This window comes from Neodiprion pinetum, chromosome 7 (assembly GCF_021155775.2).
Source record: "Neodiprion pinetum isolate iyNeoPine1 chromosome 7, iyNeoPine1.2, whole genome shotgun sequence".
In the NCBI taxonomy this organism is placed as follows: domain Eukaryota; kingdom Metazoa; phylum Arthropoda; class Insecta; order Hymenoptera; family Diprionidae; genus Neodiprion; species Neodiprion pinetum.
The window spans coordinates 3,307,921-3,331,959 of record NC_060238.1 but is presented as its reverse complement, the minus strand read 5'-3'; the positions used below and the strand labels follow the sequence as shown (position 1 = coordinate 3,331,959).

Below are 24,039 nucleotides of genomic sequence, written 5' to 3'. Positions count from 1 at the left end.
TCTGAAACCAATTTCAAATTACCAACTACCAGACTTTGCGTTATACAGTTATGGTATGCCAATTGCGGACATTAGTTTCCACATACTATACGTATAGTTTTCGTACGAAAATAACGGCCGAAAAGAATCTGACCGAGCAGACGCATGCGTATCGTTTTCCGCGTTCGTCCCTGCAGCAGGTGCTGATGGATTATGGATTACACAATTTAAAAAGTTGAAGCCTGCACCTTATACCTCGTGCCTCCGTCCATTATACCTACACACGTCAACGGCAAAGTGACGCTCGCTTATATTACTGACACTAAGGCTCTTTTTGTGCAGTTACGCGTCGCTGGAACCTCCGACTATATAATACCTGCAAACGGTACTGCGCTACGCGTGCCGGGAATTAGCACAAGGAACAACCCACCCGCTGTGTTCGCTCAATGTGCATGCGCCAACGAATGAGCATCGCACGTTTCCTGCACTCGCCACTTATGGTGCACCATAGCCATGTAACTGATTGTAAGTGACGTTTTAACGAAAAAAAACTATGTCAATTTGGAAATAGTTGCAACTATTTTTACTGCGAAACAGAATACCAAAAATAGTTGCAACATGACGCTATCAATTGACCTATGTAACTCAGAAGTAGAATGACGAAATTGTGTTTAGTTGTTGATTAGTTTTTCTGTGAGGATTAATACGATTTATAAATTAGGTACTAAAACGGCTCATATTGTGGTAAAATAAATATTTTTAGGAACATTCTTATACGAAAGCAATTTTTACTCTGATTAGTTACGCATAGTTTCTTGTTAGACGCAGTTCTTGTTTAGTTTTTCTGTAAGGATTAGTACAATTTATATATAGTAAATATATTACGGTGGCTCATATTGCACTGAAATGAATATTCTTATGAATATTCTTATACGGAAGAAATTTTCACTCTGATTATTTATTGAACGCAGTTTTCATTCGATTCACTATGAAATGATGAGTAACTATGTTAACTATGAGACAATCCCTAAACGGCACGTATTTCTAACTCATCGGCAAACCTGAAACAATTCCGGGCAAAATTATCCGCCAGGAAGTTGTTTTTGTTTTTCTTATCTTATTTTATTCTCTCTATCTGTTACCGCAATAGTACCGTAACAAGTAATTTACTTGCCTCTTCATGTTTTATTTGCGCATGTAATACATTGTGTATGATATACTGCTGATCGAATAAATGAAATAAAAATAAAGTGCATAATCAAGAATTCGCCCCCGTCGCAGCCCGTCTAACGTCGCCCTTTTCGGTACAGCGTTGCAGTTAATTCATCGGTGGTGAAAGTGCACGACAGCGTTTAGTGCTGAACAGAGCTTAGAGATTAGGCCTTGGGTATAGACGGATACGGGGAATACCGCGCACGCAGGGTGAAATCGCGGCGGCGTTTGACACCCCCTAGGCTGCACAAGGGGTGGAATGGACATGCGTACACTTGGTCGAGTATACGACGTGCGTTCGTGTGCGGCACAATCGGCACTGCAAAGAGATCACGGAGAGAGAGAGAGAGACAGAGAATAGTCGCGTGCATGCGTGCGAATTGAGCCGTGCAATGGCAGGATAAGCCGCACAACAATACAGGGGCATTTAGTTCGACAACACGCAGGACAAAGAACTCCGAATCTAGTTCTACTCCCGCTTAATCATCCTACCTATGAGCATTATTCTCGCGCGATCATCGAGCTTCGCAGCTGATCGGGAATCCAGTCTGGCACCCCAAGGATCGAGTTGAGCACTGAAGTAAACATCCGTACCGATTTCGACACGTGGTGCTGGAATCTGGATCGGTGGTGGATGTAAATTTCCTCGAAATGTAACGAACAACATTTGAAATTAAGTAAGTGGCTGTAAACCGACCATCAGCCAGCCCTTGAACTTCATGTTCTTACACTACAGGTTCCGAGTTCATAGAGACAAAAAAAAAAGGATAATATCCGATTTGAATTTTCAACTACAAATTCAGATCCGTGATTAAAGATTTTAACGCACTCGGATACCATTTTATACAAAAATATGACGATTCATATCCGAGTATCTGAATATAGTTATGAGAATTTCTTGGAACGAATAATTCTTTTTTAACACGATTATTTAGATCGTTTGAAAAACAATTTGAGACTAAAGAATCGAGAAGGTTACAGGAAAATAATTACTCTAAATGTAGCAACTATTCGAATATCAACGACTAATTCGAAAAATTAGTCATTTATATAATTCTCAATAATAAAATGGTTCAGCCAAGTGAAAAAAGAATGATCAAGCGTACGGATATAACGGTAAATTTAAAATACCATGTAATAAATGAAATAGTAGCAACTAGTTGTCACAACTAACTATACTATTTTTTCGCTGCGTACGCTGACAATGAGCTGTGAAGATAATGCCGCTGTGGATGAATATACAATAACCAATATACAACCTCTGATGTATTAATTGAAACGAATTGTCGGAAGAAGAATCGAGACACACAAAGAAGACCGATTAACGATACTTTAGTGAGAGGTTAGGTTAAGGTAGGTTAGTTTAGGTTAGGTTGGGTGAAGAAGGTGCCGTGCAATGCGGCGGCGGTGGTGCGGAGATAATAGCGTAAAATCGGCGTATAAATGAAATCTGCCGAAGAGGAATAAGAGAAGAAGAGGCTAATTGCCCCCTGCGAGAACCTTGGACCAATTAGTCGCTCGAGCAACGTGAAATTAATAATAATCTCCGCAGAAAGATATATATTACACCTGGCTGCGCGAAGCTTTAGCGTTGATGGTATGACGATGATGACGAAGTGACAACAAAAGTTTATAACCAGTTTATAAAGATTTTGATCTGTGATGATTCTGCAAATGGTATAATAGTCGCGTTTCTACGGATCGATCGAACTGGTGAAAAATAAAAAGGGACAATTTTCCCTAGTCATGAGGTTGGAAAAAATACCAAATCGTTAATTCTTTACGGAATAATTCAACACCGATTCACCAGGCGTTGAAAAAATTCAACGCCAAAGTGGGGAAAAAACATCAATGATCGCAATCTTCTGAACTGACATAGGATACAGCTATGCAGGTACATATATTTTCACAGTCAAGGCTTTACTGTTTAAATATATCAGTTCAGGATACCTTAGTTAATGTAATGAAATCGTTCAAAGCTCGAAAAAAAAAAATAAAAATAAAACAGTAAGAGGCATGATCAATCAATTTCCTTTATCACTTAGAGACATTAATTTTTTCAGATCAATTCGATTCGTGAGAATATTGTGTCAATTTTGTTCAATTCAAACTGATTACATCGAATACAAGATCTTGAACTGATTATTCTACAAATTTCTGTCTCACCATATTTGTCCTCGCTTGCTAAATGTATGTAATAAATAATATCTCGTGCATTTCGAATTAGGTACAGAGAAGAAATAACAATGAGGGAATAAAAAAAAAAAAAAAACCGGTAAAATATGAAGAGAAAAATAGAAAATAAAAAGATTTGAGATAAGAAAGAATAAAAGGACGAGGATTAAGAAAACCAAAGAATGGTGAATTTGGTGAAAGTATCTGAGAGATACTATACAGGCGAATTAAAAAGAATTTAACTCAACATAATGTTTCAGAAGATCGACCTCATATTTGTGTTATTTGTTAAATTTTTGTCAATGAATATGACTAAAAATAAGAAGAAAAATGCGGTAATTTTAACAATCAAATTGTCGTATCAACGTTTAATTTGTAATTCTTACTTTTTCTTCACTTAGTAGCGCACCAAAAAATGGTTGAATCAATTAAAAAATTTTACTGGAACTGCTGGGAAATTTGTTTTTTTTTTTTCTCCAATCGTGCACACACACACACACACACACACACACACATACGCACACGTTGATATATGGGTTATCGTTAGTTCGCGTTGCTATCGCAAAGCTGGATGTTGAGGGGCACGGAATATATGCATAGAGACACAGATATACATATATATATATATATATATATATATATATATATATATATAGGTAAACGCATATCGGCTAGCGTGGTTTTCGACCCATCATCCGAATCTATTATACAAAGACTTGACCGCACGTCACGGCGGTCGTGATCGATGACGGTGATTAATTATACGATGTCCTACCGATCCGCACCGAGTGGGTATAAGTTAGGTATGTAGCTACGCTGCAGGCTGTATATATTCTACAACCTACACCCTCTGCCGCTGTCCCGATCGGACGAAGACACGCGGCCACCCCCCCCAAAAACCCACTGTCAGCCACGGTATAACGTGACGTATTCATTTCGTTGAGTGGAACCTCGACGCACGTACGAACCACGGTGTCGGACAGCGGAAACAGTATGTATGTATACGTTTGTTAGAAGAGTCCTTAAGGAGAGTGAAATCGAATTTGACTCCTCGAATTGGTTCGAAATAATTATTACTTTACTGATTTTGGTAAAAAATGAAAATAGTCAAGGACTGAGCGGTAACCGGAACTAAAAATTTCTCCCGGTGCAGCGCCGCAGACCGCGATGATTCCCAAGCTGCACAACGCCGGGGAATAGAGAAGAGTATAAACCTACGGCTCGAGGTACTTGGTCCCGGTAACGTGGGACGTGCTTTGGACATTATCGGGTGGATTTGCCAGAGGCGAGAGAGAACAGCCAGGCCGAGGGGCAAGCGGCACGGCCGGACACGGGGTAGATTTGCCGATGACCGTAGCTTCGACGTCGATTGGTGAACGTATATCCGCGGGTCACCGCCATATTCGGCAGCTATACGTGCGATATACGTACACCAAGCTGTAACGGCGATCAATCCGCCGGCATAATTTCGCCCCTGCATACACACCCGCGTATTCGCGAGCGCGATATTACAGGTGTATGGCTAGAGTTTCCCATGCGATGCATAAGGGGCGATTTTAACCCCTGCGGACAATGGAGAAGCCCGGGTTCAATCAATTCCGGAAATACCTGCAGCGTGGAAAATGATGGGATTTCAAATTGGATCCAAATTTTTAAATCTCTTGAGGTTGTTGAAAAAATTTCAGGGGGGTAAGTATTCTGGTATAAAAATTTGAAAATGACGATTATTTATTTATTTTTTTTAGGCATATTATTATAGTTACAGGTTTTAAGAATATTTTGGCTTGAAACCGATGACGGATTTTCGAAAAATCGAGAAAGTTACGAGCGGCACTTTGGTCGCAAGATCGAAGTGTAAAAATTACTATTTCAGCTGATATAGAAATGAACGTAAAAACCAAAGTCGAAACTTTAAATGCGTTTATCTCAAAAGTACATTTTTCAACCCGGATGACATAAGTGCTCGAGTTCTATCTAACAGATTGACTGGAAATTTGGTATGAATCTTCCGTATACATTCCTCTGTAAGCCTTACCTCGAAATTATTATTACAACTATTTGAAAAAAAATTGAAAAACATTGAAAAAAAAAAAAATACGAAATATAACGACATTCTTATGAATCAAGAAAGATCGTTGTCCTTCCATTCCGGATGAATGGGAATACTATAGAATCGTGTCAACCACCACAACCGGTTTTTTTGTCACTACCGTATTTTAAGACCTATAACATTTTCAATTTACATTTTTTTCTTCACAAGAATTCAACTCAAAGTTTTTTAAATGCCAATAAGAATTCTTTGAAAAAATGGATGCTGAGAATATTTTTTACTGTACTTTCCATCAAATCCAAAAAAAATACACGAAATCCATATCTCTAAACCAGAATAATCCCCCTTAACTAAAAATAATGTCCCAACAGGTTCACTTTATATTTACGTTATTTGTTACATTTCCATAACACAAATTTTTGTAATTTGAACATTCAAATTTTCACAGCAACATTCGATTGCTAATTTGTGCGTTTTCTTTCAGTGAGAAATACATTAAAATATCGTAAAATCAAGCCAAAAATATCAGTGGATCTACTGGGACATTTTTTTTTCCAACAATTCTTCCGTCAAAAATGGAAAACGTGGTTTTTTACTTCCCCTGTTTCTTCGTATTTCAAACTTTCAAAAACCCCGTAAAAAAATGAATCAAATCGCATCGAATTTGTTTTTATTCATTTTTTGTTTTCACTTCGTCGAGTTACTTTTTCCAACCCCCTAGATTCCAAGCTTTCACTTATCCATAAATGTATGTACGTGACAGGAGTAAATATGTATATCTGATCTATAGATCGGCTTAGCGATTAGTTCCAACAACCTGTCGCAGGAAGGCCAACATCTGACGCTAGTTGCGTATAAGGTAGCGTATTAGAGGTACGTGTCGTACTTCGCAGGACCAAATCCTGATCCTATTAGGTTCAATAATGGTGGACAATTAGACGCGGTATAGAGCTTACAGCAATCCGGCCCCTACACTCCACGGCTGCATGCATACGCGATGGCATACGTGTACGTATGGGGTGCATGTGCCTGCATACGTGTAGAATTAAACGCTGCGGCACACGGACGAGCGAAGCCCCTGTAATATGCACTGTGAACGTCAGGCGCCAGTCACGAGAGACTAGATATAATATAGTACCTATGATTTGATCAAACATCGTGACAATGCGGAGAGCAGAGAGTAGAAAATAGCTAAAAGCGAAAGGTACAGATATAATCAAATCCAGTCAATCTACTAATTGGCTCGAGTTATAGCTGCTAATTACTGCACGTTGTTCGATTAAAATTGTGAACGAGCTGGTTTAATTAATTCAATGTGACAAATTTTTATCCATTTCAACGTAAACGAATTTTCAATCAATTTTCCGAATTAAGCGAACATTCGAATAGTTTTTGCATTGTTCAAACTACTAAATTTTTTAGTACCAGTTAACTCGAAGAAAATAGTTTCTGTCGTACTTAATACTAAATGTAAGCCCTGAAAAATTAATTAGTTATAATTAAATAACCTATAGTCTATATACTTAAATTCATCGAATAGTTACATAATTAAATTCAAAATTTTACGCTATCTAAAATGCTTTATAGTATACTACAGTTTAGTTATCGATTACATTGTAAACAATGTCGCAGTATTCACTCCGTTAATCTCGTTACATACCAGAAATTACTGCTTAGAATTTATATCATCCCCTGCGATACAGAATATTAGTAATATCTAGTAGTTGAATGTTAAATTGTTGAACTACTAGGTATACTATGTTCTGTTTAAAACGATCTCACGTTCAAAGGAACAAGTACACCTACTCCGTATAGGTATCTATAATTCGAATGAAAAACATCCTATGAGAAAAAATTATTAACTAAACGAAAATAGTAGGTAACTTCTGCCATGGTAATAATATATCATAATATACCTAGTAGATCGATGTTCTGACTAAAACGATCTCACATTCCAAAAAACAAGTTAAGCTAGGTACTCTTTACGACTACAATTTGAATAAAAAAATGTCCTACAAGAAAAAATGATCAAGTAAACGAAAATAGTAGGTAACTCGTGTCTCGATGATTTCGACATTATATAAACCGACGTACTAAACGCTAATTTATTCAATTCCCTTCTACAGAATATTAGTAAAATCTAATAGTTTAGTGTCAATAGTCATAGTAAACATTGTAATTTAATGTTCTGGCTAAAACGATCTCACATTCCAAAGAACAAGTAAACCTGTTCCGTATTACTATAATTCGAATAAAAAATGCCCTCAAGGAAAAATAATCGACTAAACGGAAATAGTAGATAACTCGTCATATAAAACCGAGCCTTTATCCGCACTCTAATTGTCCAAGTTCTCTCTGCAGTTCTCGCGTTCACTTTCTTCCCCCTTGCTCGATTAGTTCATTCGTTTGTTACACGCATACCTAGGATATACGCTCATTGCGTAGTTCGGTATGGTGGAGGATGTAGGTAGGTGCGCGAGTCGAGAGCGGCCATGTTGAGCCTGCGCGTGGGAGGGCGTCCTCACTCTTGGTCGAGTCAATACCGAGATCCCTCTCCCTCCCCGCCGCCTCCCCCTCACTCCCGCCTCCGCGTCCTCCTCCCACCACCTTCCCGGCGAGACTGGCGTCCGACTTCGACCGCGAGCACCAACCAAAACTCGAGCTGATACCCGCCGTAGCGATGGCAACGCTTTTTCCCTCTCTCTCCCTCCCCCTCTTTTCGTTCTTCTCGCCGTTGCCTCTCCACTGGAGGCGCCGAGCCTCGACGAGGAGGTACGTACGGTAAAAGAAAAATCCGCGAAACCCGCGACGACGACGACGCGACGCTCTTCCTGTACAACCTGTCCGTGCCATGCGCGTTATTCGGTTATGGCCACCGACCGGATTAACGAGGACAGAAACTGAGAGAGATGTGTAGATGATGGATAGATAGATGGTATATTTTATGCCCTGGAACACTTTGGGACGAAATAGATACATGGCAAGTATTAACCGCGTTAACAAATTGAACCAATGATAGTTATGATTGCGACTTAAAAATGAGACTAAAAATAACTATGAGAAAAATAGTAATTAGTAGAATATGACAAAATAGTCCCGTATTTGGATAACAATAACGTGAGAAGTGAACTATACATAGTAAAGTAAATATAATAACATTGAACGGAATATGAAAAACTAGTAAAATATAGTTAATAAGAGGAAAGAGAAAGAAGGTTTGAGAAGCAAAATAACCCGGTCATTTAGGTTATACGAAGTCGACGAAAGCCGTGGCGAAAAGACAGCGAATATTTGTAAATGAGTTGCATAGTAGTTGGCATAAATAGTTGTTACGTATAGCCCAATAACGTGTTGAACTATTCTTCGTCTCAACTATTTCTTACCAAAATGCTGCAGAAAAGATACGGATTAAAAGAAACAGCAGGAATACGACCGAGGAGAAATGAATGGAGAAAAAATAAATAGAGAAAGTGTGCGATCTGTCTACTAGTTGCTACTATTTTAATTCATAGATTATACACTGGGTAAAAAAGATTCGGCGAGACCGACTAAATCTGCTTGTATTATAATATAGGTTATACAAACGTGGTGATGTAAATCGTTCTACAGTTTATATTGCACAACTAAACATTAGTTGACATAGTTCTTTACGTGCAAACTGATTGATACAATCATATCCTGTTCATCGTGACTATAAATATGTGTCAACTAAATCAACTAAATCTTTTCGAAACTTATACGAATAGACAATACATAGTATAAATTAGTCGAAAAGTTTGGGGAAAACAAAACTTTCTCTATTTTCTTCTTCACATATCATCATCCTCGGCTTTCTTTTCTCATATATACTCCTATTTTAATTCCCAACCGGCCAGTAACAATTAAAAAATCTACATCGTTCAGATCGTCTCTTATAGGTATATCAGCGTAATATAGTATAATGTATGTACAAACATACGCGTATAGTATACAACAAGCGGTTAACAACGAATCTGATAACGAGGTTGTTTTTATTACATGACACACGCTGCTCTCCGAATGAGGAAGTCCCGAGTCGTGTAGAATTGCACTGTGTAACGTTATATGTTACTTGAGCGATCATCTGATGCATGAGAATCACGGACACAAAAATCTCAGAATAGTTGTTCCGGTCAATTGCGATTTTGTACATCTATATTTGTTCCTCATTAACGTTTCATTCGCTTATTCTCAGCCATGCATTAATTTTAACAAAATCACCGGTTCGGTAGTAATATTTTTTTGTTTGCAATCAATAATTTCTATTACACGTACTTCGAAATAGTCGATCGTGAACCTATAATCGAACAGTACCTAGGTTATGAATACCGAAGGCTAATGATTCAAAATTTCAGAGGGCAGGCGAGAAATTAAATATAAATAGTTGGAAAAATTGTTAATTTTTTTTCTTTGTTTTTTACCGTAGTCCCGCGTATAAACCATAATTTCGTTCGCGTTAAGAGCATACGTGGGCACCTTATAGGTATATAAATGTGGTTCAGGTATAACGTATATATATGTATACGTATACCTGACAACCACGAGAGCTTATGTATAATCCGTTTACCAAAATTTCAATTTCTGGTCGGACCTAAGTAAACCTGCGAGTATATGTAAAGCGGTCGAAACGAGCGTCCGTGCCAGCGTACCTCCATCTCCTAACCTAACCTAAGTACTTATTATACCCACGTTATGGCGTACATGCAAGCCTGTAAATGTGTGCGTACACAAAATACAACTAAGCTATTCAACTCGAACGTGACAAGTTTATTATTATTTCTCTGCCGCAAGGTTTTCTAGTAATTGGGGAAAAAGGAACCAACCGTCCGGTAAATCTCTGGACAGCCTCTAAATTTGGGTTCTTACACCCTCGCGCAACGGGAAATTAACTGAAAGCCACAAGTCCCGCAAGATGCACGACTAAACGGAGAACGAAGAGTAACCTTCATCGTGATTATGACTATGCTTCAACTATACGAAATTTGATAATATAAATAATAAACAATTGTTAAACTGGGTTATATTTAACGTATAATAGTTACAACTATACTTTTTATCGTGCGTAGACAAACAACTATGAATGTTAGTATTTTTTTGTGACAAAAAATCGTTCAAATTCTTTCTCCGAATTGATGTCAGTCTTTCGTAATTCGGAATTCTAGTAAAGAACATTTGTATAGTTGTCATTGAAGAAAATAAATAGTTAAACTTATCAGCTATATAGTTTGATGTCACTGGCACTGTTTGTAGAATTATAGTATACCGTTGCGATTGATAAATGATAGTATTTTTTGGGAAATAGTGATTCAATCTGTGGTTTTTATTTCGAGTAGTTAGTACCATATAGTAATAGATAATAGTGATAGACAACAACCAAAATCCTATTAACGAACGACCAAAGAAAGAATGAAAAAAGATATGGAGGATAAACGGTTCGCGGCAAAACTCAAAGAGACAGTTTGAATATCGTGTTGAAAAGAGTCGAGTTTTAAAACGTCCGCTAGTCAAATAGCAGGTGAGTCGTTGAAGTATGCGGAAGTGTAGGCATGTGATGCACGGCGAACGAATTACGACGAGACTCTAGCCAGGTGAAATATTAAACTCTGGAGTATATAACCTATCATACACGTGTATATTGCGATTCCGAAGATTCGTAGCACGAATAAAAATATACTCTTCTAATAGGATGGTTAAAATTTGCCCAGTCGATTTGATTAGTACATAGTTTTGAGTCTTTCCTATTTTCGTGTAAGTAATATTACCGTAAGAATACAGTCAAACCTGCCGTTCTAACGGTTGTATATGATTTCAGACAGTAAATTGTACACTTGGATCAACTAATTATTCCTCTCCGTCTACTAATTGTGAAGTGATTCAAGTACAAGACAATAAAGCAGCTGTTTGATAGTTTCGTGCCCTGTTTGATGAACTAATGACTATACCCATGTGTAGAATGTAATATCGAATGATATCTCTCAAATCGTAAATCTGTCTTACGATCTGACTTCAATACCTATTCGGAGTACGAAATTCGCGTGCTTCAAACGCCCGAGTATCTAGTAATTAGAATATAGTAGGTCGCGAGACAATTAATCAGTTGTTTGAATAAATAGAATTTTTTTCTCGGTACTGTTTAATGTGCTCTGGTAGCCTATATTTCAGTATAAAACATATATACCCAGGGTAGCTGGCTGGTTGGCGGGTAGGTCGTATCACGCCGTAGTTCCGAGGACCTAAGCGTAGTGAGGTAACCTTCTCTCGACCACGTATCGATCCTCGGGGCTGGCTCTGTGCCTCTGCCTACTCCGCGCCACCAACCAGCTAGTAGTATCTTGGTTTAGGTGGCTGGCTGGATGGGCGGATGGCTGGCTCGGGCTTTCCTCGACTTCCGAAGCCGCGTAGTAAGGTGGCCGCCCCTAGACGCACCTCCATAGTCAGACATTCACACCGAAACACAGAATTCGCGTCGCGATAAAGACGTGAAACAACGAAAACTGGGCGACGGAAAATCAGAAATTTCATACACCGAAGCAACAAGAATTAACCGCCATCTTTTACGGAATTAAAGAGTCTGTCATCTCTTACCTTCCGGCTTGCAGCCGACGTCGAGACGAATCCAATGAGCCGTCGAACACCTAATTTGGACGTACCGTTTCCGAGATACGACGCGTCAAACTTCCCGGCTAGCGCGAGTAACGCGACTTCTGCTCTACGCAGTCCGAACCGCTCGCGCTAGTGATGCGATTCAAACTGAAATATTTCGGGAACGGGTGGTCCGAAATCGAGCGGCGAGGGCTCGTTGGACTCGTCTGAACGCCAGCCGTAACATCGACGCAAAATAAATCCGCTTTGGCTGGATTATAAATACTGCGCTCTTGTTAACTCCGAAACGGTTGATTTAATTTCGCACGTCATCGCCGCCGTCGCATGATCGCGACGTAATAAAAGTACCGCGCATTTTGCAATCACCGATCTTTTCAACCGGAGTAAACAAGAGAGGGTAAAAAAAAGACCTGTGAATTGAGATGAAAACGCGTCATCGACGCGTCTGGCTGTTTCCCCAGATGCTATTTCAGAGTCAAATCGTACGGTGAACGGAGGTAAAGCAGTTACGTAACCGATCGGTCCAAGCTGCGCAGTACCCGCTGCATATAGCCGGCTAACTAACGAGAAGAGAAGAGCTTATTGCAGCGAGCGTGGCGTCGCCTCGAGTCGAGTCGAGTCGAGTCAAGTCAAGTCGAGTCGCGGCGGTGTTATACCGAGCGATCAAACATTGTTCATGATTTAGTCAAATATTTGCAAAATATACACACAGTGCTGCAGCGCTCTTTGCATAGTGGCTGGCTCTCGTTGCACCGCGCTTGTTTCCGACCCCTCGCTCCATCTCTCTCTCTCTCTCTCTCTCTCTCTCTTTCTTTATTTCTTTCTCTCTCTCTCTCTCTCTTTCCATCTTTACAGGTGTATACTGCATAAGCGAGCATTGCATGCGTGCCACGTCCAACCTTTACGCAGTATACGAGTAGGTGTACCTACCTATGTACAGAGCTCGCGTACCTTCATGGAATAATAATTACAGAAGTATAAGGCGTGTACATATACCGACATATATCTCCATCGCTTATGCGCCACGGGTCAATGCGCAATACGCGCATGCATGCATGTATGACAATGATTGCACAATTAACCGCTTCTTCTGTATATCCAGCTACCGTAAATTTTTATTCAAACAGACACCGAATAATTTTCTGTTTTATAGATTGTACAGCTAATATCTCGATATGGTTATTTTCATTGTTTTTTTCTTTTTTTTTTTTATGCACTTACAATGCATAATAACAATAATAATCCGGTAACTTCTTAATCGTTTCGAATTAATATATGATTAACTTCTCTTTTTCTTCTTTTTCTGCCAGGTGTTAAATATACGTATACATAGTAAATCAATAGAAAAAATCAAATGTGACAAATAATTATTACATATTATAGTTTTCAACTTGGATGTAGAGTACAATAGGAAAGTATGTAGACAAGGCAACGAGATTTCGTAGAAATACGTATTGGTTTATTGAAACATTTACATTTTTTTTTTTTTTTAGGGCGATACTCGTTTATCATTATTTTACTTTATTTTATTTACTCATTTATTTTCATTATCAATTAATTAATTTATCCACTTTACTTATTAAATTTTTTCAATGATAAAATTTCATCAAATTAATATCTCTCTCACTCTCACACTATCAATAGGTAACGCACTCTCTCCTGCTTTCATGATCATCAATTATTCTTTCATACTACAGAAACACAGCTGCGATCAAACGAATTATTAACAAGGCTCGTACATACGTATGTATATGTGCGATTCGGTCACGGACCAGTTGAACCGTGTATCATCCCTAAACTCTAGAAATTGAATGATGATTAAAAAACAAAAGAAGAAAAAAACGTTAGGAGAAACTATACAATATTAGTAGAAAATTAGTAGTACAGAAGATAAGAGACAGAAGAAGCCAAGTAACTGTGCAGCGTCAAGAAAAATCGAAACAACGTAGGAACGGGGAAAAGTAGAAAAAAAAATGTACATTATGTAAGAAGGGAATAAAATCGAAGATGATTCCCGCGGTTAATCACCCAAGAGAATAAAGTTGACTTTTATTTCCGACTCAACTCTGGCCGCAATATTTATTTGACAATTGGGACTTTTAAATTAAGATGCGGTGCGTATCGTGGACAATTGTTTGCGCTCGCTTCCTTTCGTTTTCTTCAAGGCGTTCGTTTCTTCTGGATTTGAATTTGCGGGAAATATGATCTCGTATTTCCCGCAAATGCGTTTTAGGCAAAAATATGCCACTTTCGTCCCGATTTTCAGATCAAAAAAGTTAAGTTTAAGGTTGAGTTGGGAATAAAATCGGTTCTAAAGTGTAAAGCAATTCAGAACCGGAGAAAATATATCCGTAAAATATAATAATTATGTAATTGACATACATTGAGATTTCCAAATTTTTACAGAGATTATTCTTAAATTCTCTACTCTTTCTTTTATATTATACACACCGTTTATCATACAAGTTTAGGAATAATAACTATACTAGACATGTACATACATATATACGCACATACATACATATGTATGTATGTATACATCAACTAAGCACTGTCGTGAGATTTATCGAGTTCTCCAAGATTCGCGTACAGGTATACGAATAACATACGAATGTATGTATAGATGCTATATAATATACACACAATACGTATAGTAGCATATACCTATATTTTACATGATGATGATGATGATGCATAATCGAGATCTTCGAATATTAAATTATACATATATGCATATATACATGTACAATGTGCTACCTATATCTTGCAAGTTCAATCGCGTACTTTTCTTGTTTAAATTATGAAAATTTGATTTTCGTCGTGAAAATAAAAAAAATTCGGTGTAAGGTGCGGGAATAACGCGTCTAACGTTTATTTCGAAAACAAAAAAATCCTACGACTGCTCGAATCGTTGCGCGAGCGTTACGATAATTATAATAATATTATAATGATAATCGTAGTTTGTAATAATAATGGTAGTGATATATATCTATAATAATAGTAATAATAAATCATAAATCATAATGTATAATAATAATGTGCGATGATATAATCGAATGATCGCTATGTGTATACGTATATACATATCTATATATGTATGATAAAATGGCATGAATCTATTTACCCGAAAAAAGTACAAAGTACACAACCTATGCGTATTTATACATAATTTATGTATGTAGGAATAATGATAATAATAATAATAATAATAATAATAATAATAATAATAATAATAATAATAATAATAGTTATTCGCTACAATATACATATATATTCTAATATTCATATTATTTACAATAGAGTGTAGGTACGTATGCAGTGTATGTGTGTTTTATTCTTTTTCTCGGTTTTTTTCCTGCACACTGTTCTGTGTGATTCTCTTCGATGTGGTTTTTTTTTTTTCTATTTTTATTTTGTGTTTCTTCTTCGGACAGAATTGTTTCCGACGCTTCTCTGTACATAAATTTGCGACGGATTGAAATTATACATTCAAGTAAAACGAAACACAATTTTACGAATTGTATAGTTACGCAGTGAAAAATTTACACACAACATACATACATACATACATATAAATAACGTGCACTATATACCGATACATTACGTGTCCGATGAATGAGAAAAATACGTTGAAACGTTTGAAAATCGAGAGTAAATTTTTATTCAATTATGTTTTTTTTTCCGTCTTTTTTGGTTTATTTTCTAAAAATTCGACTGCAAGAAACTATTGACCACGTCTCTCTCTCTCTCTCTCTCTATATATATATAATATATAATATAACATTATGTACATTAATTATACTTTGCACGTAGTCGATATTTTGTTCCAATAAAATAATTCCGACAAAATTTGGTACACGTATAAGATACGTATCTATACATTATGTATGTACGAATGTATGTATAATGGACGTATAATAACTGATACAAGCATCTGTTTTTCTTCGAAAAATTAAAATATAAGAAATGTACAATTTTTTTCATTATTATTATTATTATTATTATTATTATTATTATTATTATTATTATTATTATTATTATTATTATTACCGTACTGCAGTGTGTGGATGTACGTGTACTATAAAGAGGCGTACACCTGCAGATGGGAAAACATGGGATTTTACCTATATTCACCATATCCACTGCCACATATTTCATACGCGAAGTTTTTTACGTAGTATTTTTCATCTCGATTTCACTCTTTCCCCGATCTTTATCTCTGCGAATATCCACAGTACTACTATCATTAGTTATACTAAGGTCTAAGTATCGTACAAGAAAGTGAAGAAGGCGAGAACAGGAATTTAACGAAAAATTAAACTAAACAAATTGCGGAAAAATCTTCAGCGTGAAGTTTTCCGTAGTATAATATGAAACTAAAAAAATGTTATCATTCGTTCGTTTTTAAAAACTTCGTTTTTTTTTTTATTTTGATTATTCGAATGCGTTGTAGCAGTTGCATCGCATCCTTAAACACTTTATTTTTCCTTCAATTTACGAATTATCACATTTTCACTTTTGTTTTATTGTTATTAATATTATTCTTATCGACATTATTATTATTTGTTGTTATTATTATTATTATTACTATTATTATTATTATATATCTGTATGTGTGTATATTTAATTTTTTTTTTTTACATAATACAAATGTACAGATATATTTATATTTATGTATAGTATATGTATATTTATATATAGTAGATAATTTTACGTCGGATCGTCTATTTATAACCCTTTTTATCCCCCTGGTGTATATTACTATTATTAATATTGTTGTTGTTGTTGTTGTTGTTGTTGTTGTTATTACATATTTGCATCTAAGATAATAATTCTATATTATACACGGTTGTTACCAGTACTTTTAGCCTCGCTTCTGGATCGCACATATTCATATCAATGAAAACCTTCGAAAAAAATTTCTAAAACATAATTACATGTGTTTTCTTTTTGTTTTTCTTGCTTTTTTTTACATAAAATACGTGTTCTGCCGATATAGCTGGTTATATACTTACAATATGTAACACGACAGGCATTGATCGTTTCGAAATATTCATACACACGCATTGGCACACCGACGTTTATCATTATCATTATTATCAGACATTCGAGTAATTAAAAAATGAGAAAAATACAAAAAAAACAGAATTTTTCATACGCGAAATTAACGAACGATAAAAACAAAGAAAACGGAAATGAAAATTAACGGAAAACAGAGAAGGTTTGATTGTGCTTAACGACAGTAGTTGTAGTAAGAATAGTAATGATAATAATAACAGAAACTCGTTTGATCAGATTTTAATCGACGACGGATAATCGGTGCTCCGATGATCAAACGGAGCGATACAACTAGTATTACGTTATTACAACAAGTTCAGATATAATTTCGTTGATAGATATAATATATTAGGTAATGTGGAATAGATAGACTTCACAATGACACTGAATTTCGGTCATTGGCACTCGAGTCTATTCGATATCGATGTACAAACGTATCGATCATCTTCAAACGATTCGCGATAAGGTAATTTGTGCTTTGATGAAAAAATTTGTCGAGAAAAGATTTCATTTTCTTTTACTAAGCGCGGTATTTTTATTTGTTTTTTGTTGTATTGTTTTCTTTTTCCCCGTTTGCACATTCGTTTTATATCCAAAGTCCAAAGATTCCAAGAAAATTATATTCGTTCGAAAACGTAGTTATTGCAGATAATTTAAAAATAATGTTGAGTTGTTTGGTTGTTTTTTTTTTTTTTTTCGTTTTTTTTTGTATCCTTCATCACGTTTCACGGAATCGAAACGATTGTATGAACACGGAATTTTTGCCTATTTTCTTACAACCTTGCAAACGATCTGTTACATAAAATGTTTTGACAAAATTGTTGATCCAATTCTTTACGGAATTTGACAATGTGAAAATAATTTCAAATTATTATATTTATTTTTCACGTTATAGCGGATCGGAAAATATTCTCTTATATCCGTTTGTTTCAGATTTTGAAAGACTTTATTGAAATTGATTTTTCCGCCAGCGGTTTAATCGTTTCAAAAGTATTTCGCAATTTTCTTAGGCTATTTCTTAAACAGTTATTATATACAAAAATTCATGAATATTATCTGTATTCTGAACACGGTGTACAACGAATGAAAATATTTCACGTAAAATCGTGTAACGTTCGGTGGGATTTTGTAATAAATTTCACAAGATTTGAAAGAATTTCAATTCCTTGCAGACACCACCGTGTTATTTAAACTCTCAAGTTTTCGGGTAAAAATATTTCTCTCGAATTTAACATTCGCAAGGTTCTAATTTCGCATTAGAATCTAATTCGTACCCATTTATAGACTTTGTAGGGAATTCAAATGGTACGTCTATCGTGAGAAATTCACGAGATTTCATTACGTGAATTTACACACTCATTTCAATGAAATTTCTCACGCCAATATTTACATACAAACGGGACTTGAAGAGCAATTCCGTTGATTGGTTAAAAGTCACGGTGAAAAGATTTGATTGAAATTTGACTAGATACGATTTTCAAAAGACTGTTTCAAATTACATATTTTCAAAATATAACTGAAAAAATTGTATCTTGACTTCGCAGTCTTGTAGATACTGTTACGAATTGAAAAGGCCTCAAACATTTTGAAGCTTGAAAGTTTCGTTGACAGTTATCCATGTTCTGATGCCGAATATCACGATCAACTGATTTTTACTGTAAGCGAAACGTTGAAATAATCGCAATTCTAAAATCATGCTCGTGCTGAATATTCGGTAAAAATACCGACACTTTTCTAATCACAGATCATCAAATGCAGATATTTTACACCTTCGATTCCTATTATAGTTTTCAGAAATTTAGTTTTTATAATTTTAGACTTCTTGGATATACTTTTAAACAAAATATACCGCAATTTCAAGAATTCGAAATGTCTGTGTAAACTACGCGCCTTATTTTTTTCTCGGATCAAACAGAAACGACTTGTCCAACGACAGTACGAAGTCAGATATGTATCGCATAACAAAAGGTACGAATTCCCTAGCATAACCACCAAAGGACGTTAAAATAAAACGAGGTTAATTTTAGTACCAAAGAAGATGTGAACTTCCGTTCTAGAAACTAACGTATGCGTGAATTTTTCCCTAAATCAAACCAAACCATGATACAAAAAAAAAAAAAAAGAAAACGTTACGTACATTGCGAGATCCCAAAGTCGTGTAATTGTAAAATGGTGAAATTTTAAGAACGACTTTAAAACCCAGTTCCATGCGTGTTAAAAATAAGCCTGAAGAACCTTTCTAACGTCAAGTTCTGCTTACGTTATACATACACGTGGTGTAGTTAATTTTTTAACTTTATTTTTCAAAGTGCCACTCGAAAAATTTGTCGAAAATACTGAAAAACAAACATTGTCGTTATTTTCCAGTGGCACCTAGGAAAAAAAAAACAAGTTGAAAGTGAAGCACCCTAATGTAGGTATATTAGAAGAAGCGAGTACCGATGGGAATTTCCCTACAGTTTTCCTACACGCATCTCTATTCTTTGAAAACTGGAAAATCTGTAACTGAATAAGCTTGACTTGTTTTTGCAAATCGGACCGATCATTAGAAAGGCAAGGTGAAAATTCTTGACCTCTATGTTAGGATACCTAATCCATGCATGTTACACTGTTAGAAAATTTACGACGTCAATAAAAGTCCACACCGATTGGTGCAAAATCAAAAATCATCGTCGTAAATCGTTCGATTCTTGACACCAAATGATCAACACCAAAATAAAGCGGACCTCTGTAGAATATTTTCCGTGTCACGTTCAACGTTGCATTTTTAAGAGCGTATGTATATATATAACCATACTTACGATTTACCAGCAGAACACGAGTACGCGGAATAATCGTGATATAAAATAAAATATATAAATTTTTACATAGAGGCGTAAGGTAAATTGTGGTTATCTTCATCCCCGTCGACGTCGTCATCTTGCACGGTGTCATTGTCCCAGGCCTCGTCCCCTTGCCCTAATGTAGCGTGAATATCGCCGCCGGATTCCCGACCAACACCGACCCGCTGATGAAGTTGATCATCGGCACGTCGATGATGATCGAGATCATGAGTCCGCCGCCGGTGTCGAAGACTCGCGTTACCGTGGTCATCACATCCAGCGACGGTGTAAACGGCGGCGACTCAGGCAAGGGCGTAGGGATGAGTAGCGTGGTGTCACAACCCGGTAGCAGAAGCGCTTGTCGGAGGCGGAGGAGCCGATGATGTGGCGACGGAACTTGCGTGGTGATAAAGCGAACTCGGGTAGTAGTCCTGATGGTGATTGCTCATGTTGTGCATACCGGAGGCGCCGTTGGGTCCAGCGTGCATGCCGTTGTGATGATGATGGTGTCCGGGGGGGACGGAATGGTGCGGATGATGCGGGGACGATCCGTAGCTGGCGTAGCTCTGATGAAGCTGTTCGTACATCTTGAGCTCCGGTGACTTGGTCTCCTGACTTCCGGGGGATCCGGCGGCCGTCGCTCCAGGTAAAAGCCTCGTGATGCTAAACGGATGACTCGCCGCTGTGTAGGGTGTCTCCTGCTTCAGGCTACCTGACATCCCGTGGTGCAGGGCCGACGCCGGATCGCCAAGAAGATGGGGGTGGAGGTTGCGTCCGACCATGGCGGCCAGTTCGTCGTGAGTGGGTCCGAGATCACCACCTAAGAGACCGCCGATGTCGGTAACGTCGGTCTTCAGGGAAGAGTGGTTGTGGTGAATACCGCCGGCCGTGGGTATATGGTGATGGTGATGGTGGCCCCCGACCAGCGAGTGCATGTCCTTATCGGCCTGCGTTTGACCCGCGTGATGCTGAAGCGGTGTCTTCTTCCCGTGGTTCATTTCATGGGAGGGACTGTGCTGCCCGGCACCGTTGTGGTGGTTCTGCTGCGGGTGTTGCTGTTGCTTGTTGGACTGCCGAGAGAGTTCCTTGTTGGAATCCTTGAACCGTTTCTGGCGTCTGAGGTAGCAACCGTTCTCAAACATGTTACCACTCTCGGGATGCAGGGTCCAGAATGATCCCTTACCCGGTTTGTCCGGGGTCCTCGCCACCTTTACAAAACAGTCGTTGAAGCTGAGCGAGTGCCTAATGGAGTTCTGCCAGCGTTGCTGATTCTGTCTGTAGAACGGAAAGAGGTCCATTATGAATTGGTATATCTCGGAGAGAGTTAGCATCTTCGACGGTGCGTTCTGGATCGCCATGGTTATCAGGCTTATGTAGGAGTAGGGTGGTTTCGCGTGCGTGTAACTCCGACGGTAGGACTTGTCCGATCGAGCTCGCTGCAACGCCGACGTTGGTGATCCAGGCTCCGTCAACGAAAGCGTGTCCCGCGAAACTACCCCGGAACTACCACTCGGGGTTAGCGGACCATAACCGACGGCGTTCATGCAGGCGCTTCCCATGGAGCCTGGACCATAGCTACCCATGCCACCGCCACCGACCCCCATAGCGGAGCTCATCGAGCTCATGGTGAAGCCGCCGGTCCCCTGTGGGCTGCAGCTCGGACCTACGCCTACCCCCATCGGCATACCCATTGGCACGCAACCCATGGAGTTTATTGAACTGTAGGTTGACGCCATGCTACCCATGCTCGACATCGCGCCGCTTGTCATCGCTCCACCAAGACTACCAGCTTCGCTATAGAGCTTCTGAGGTTGCAGCATCGCCATGTCGAAGATCTTGGTTTATCCGCTCCTTGGCCTTCGGAATCGTTCCTCGTCGATGCAGGTGGGAAATTCGGAAATACAGAATCCTAAAACTCTGCACCGTTTTTCCCGAACACTCACCTTGCACCGTCTTTTACGTGCTACTACTTTTCACTAGTGAAATGGTGAAATGTTCTCGCTGTGTCTTGCGGTGTTTTTAAAGTCCCGCACTATCACTGCATCAATTTCATCGGGGTTGCGCGGTTTCTCGATTAAGAGGATATTACACCACGATCACTGTGTATCAACGACCCGGACGGTTGGATATCTTCTTTAGCTTTGCGGTTACATCTTGGATTGTCGATCTTCTTCGCGGCGGCATTTTTTCACCTTTTTATTTTACGATGTATGGTATTCCGTGTATACTATGCGTCGTACGTTGGAAAAGCACTGAAACTAACGATGAAATCTTGCGGATCAAGTCGGTAGATCGAAAAACTTGGATTGTTGAGTTGACACAAGAGTTGACATAGATTTACTCGAAACGAAGGAACGAAAAAATAATTGTCGAAAAACACTGTATCACAACGATTTATTCACAATGATTAAACACGACTAAAGCACCAAAATACCGTAGCACTGAATCAGTCGATTATTACCTAACATGTATCGAACGGAAACGAGGATCACAAGTGATGTACGAATACATTACGAAAACGCGCACTCCATCAACGATGAGGATTGTTTAAAAACTAATCACACTGACAACCGGATTCGAGGTATACCCAACAGTCTCCAAACGATATACGCCGCACGGTCATCCATGGTGTGTAATAAAATGTGATAAAACCGTAAACCAGGTATCGAGTTTCAGCGAATGCGCATAACACGAGTTTAACAAACTAATTGAAACACGTTCGAAGTCGATCACTGCACTGCGTTGTTTACCACGTTGTTGTGATAGGGGAGTATGTAATTGTTGTCCCAATAACGACTATCTCTCTCCACCAAATTCCCGCGATTGTCCCGCCGATCGCCTACAACAGTGCACCGCACCGCGTTTAACGTACGTGTGCGGGATACGTCAACGTCGCACAAACACGCACACACGTGTCCACAAATATATACATATACATATCGATGTGTGTACCGGGGAAAATCTATGCACGTGTATACACGTATACAAAACCGTGTTTGCGTGTACTCGCGTGTACACACATGAAAAACACACACCCGCCGCGCTGGCTGTTTCTAACGTTTATCTCTCGCGTTCCTGTTTCAGCAACTCTGAGTGTGTAGTGTGGACCAGGTCCGGTTGCCGAGTGTACCCTGGCCCTCTCGTAGCCGAGAAGCTTGTTCAAACAGTCCCTTCCCCCACGGACGGACTCTTGGAAACTCGAATCGAACCACCCACGAACAACTCGACGACCAATAAGCAAGCGTCTCTAGCCGCCATCCGACCAATCGAATTCCGGCCAGAAAAGGAGAGGCGGAGTCGACCTCTTCACCCGACGCGTTTTCGGCAGACGACAGCTGTTCCCGCTCGGTGAAAACGGAGGGTTGGAAGCGCTGGCTGCGCGCGCATTGCCGCGGCGCATGCGCGCCGCGCGGCGAACTATGAAACCTTGCGTAACCCCGCGCGCCAGTGCTGCCGTCTCGCTCTCTTCCGCGCCAAGTATACGCGGCCTTAAAGCCATCCGTCTCTGTCCGTCCGGCGCGCGGGTTTTCATGTGCGATTTCGTCGCACTCTCTCTGATCGCTAGCACGATTTTTGAGGACCGTTCTTTTTAGTTTTTTCTCTCTTAAAATTTCTCTTTTTTTTTTCTTTTTTACTTTTTATTTTCTCCCCGTTCTCGGAGGGGTTCTACTTTCTTTTTGTGCTTGCTACTGCCGCCGCGCTCGCTCGCGCTCACCGGGTCTCTTCTTCTCAATGTGCACACGCACATCTCCCGATCGTAACCACGTCCCACCACCGCGGCCCTCTGCTCAACTCCGTCGCGACGCTAACGCCGGATCCACGCCTGCAACCCCAAAACGACGTTATACGTTACGTTGACCGACGCGCACGTAGGTTATACCCTCACCTTACACCATACCGTTTACGTCATGCGTCAAATGGGGTTCACGACACGCATTTTGACACATTCGTCGAATAAAACACACGGATTTTGTGCCGCACCGTCAAGCCTGAGTTTCAATGTCGATATTTCTTATTGTTAGTTATCAGTTTTAGCCTTAACGCGCGAGATTTCGATCTTGGTAAACGTAATTTTCGCATTGACTCCTAGAAAATTAATAGAAACTGAAAGCTTTTCACCAA

At 38.9% G+C, this 24,039-nt stretch overlaps 1 protein-coding gene and 1 long non-coding RNA gene across 2 annotated transcripts in view; both read right to left on the bottom strand.

Annotated features, from left to right (window-relative positions):
• Window positions 1-11,808, bottom strand: part of LOC124223135 (uncharacterized) — a 56,414-nt gene extending 44,606 nt beyond the window's left edge. The window contains exon 1 of the long non-coding RNA XR_006884205.2: window positions 11,613-11,808. This is a non-coding gene — a long non-coding RNA (uncharacterized lncRNA). The remainder of the gene's footprint in view (window positions 1-11,612) is intronic.
• A 5,897-nt stretch (window positions 11,809-17,705) lies between these two features.
• LOC124223125 (silk gland factor 1) lies at window positions 17,706-23,025 on the bottom strand. The gene has a single exon (XM_046634852.2). The coding sequence runs from the start codon at window positions 21,741-21,743 to the stop codon at window positions 20,253-20,255; it is 1,491 nt and encodes a 496-aa protein (XP_046490808.1). The 5' UTR covers window positions 21,744-23,025; the 3' UTR covers window positions 17,706-20,252.
• Between the last annotated feature and the right edge of the window lie 1,014 nt (window positions 23,026-24,039).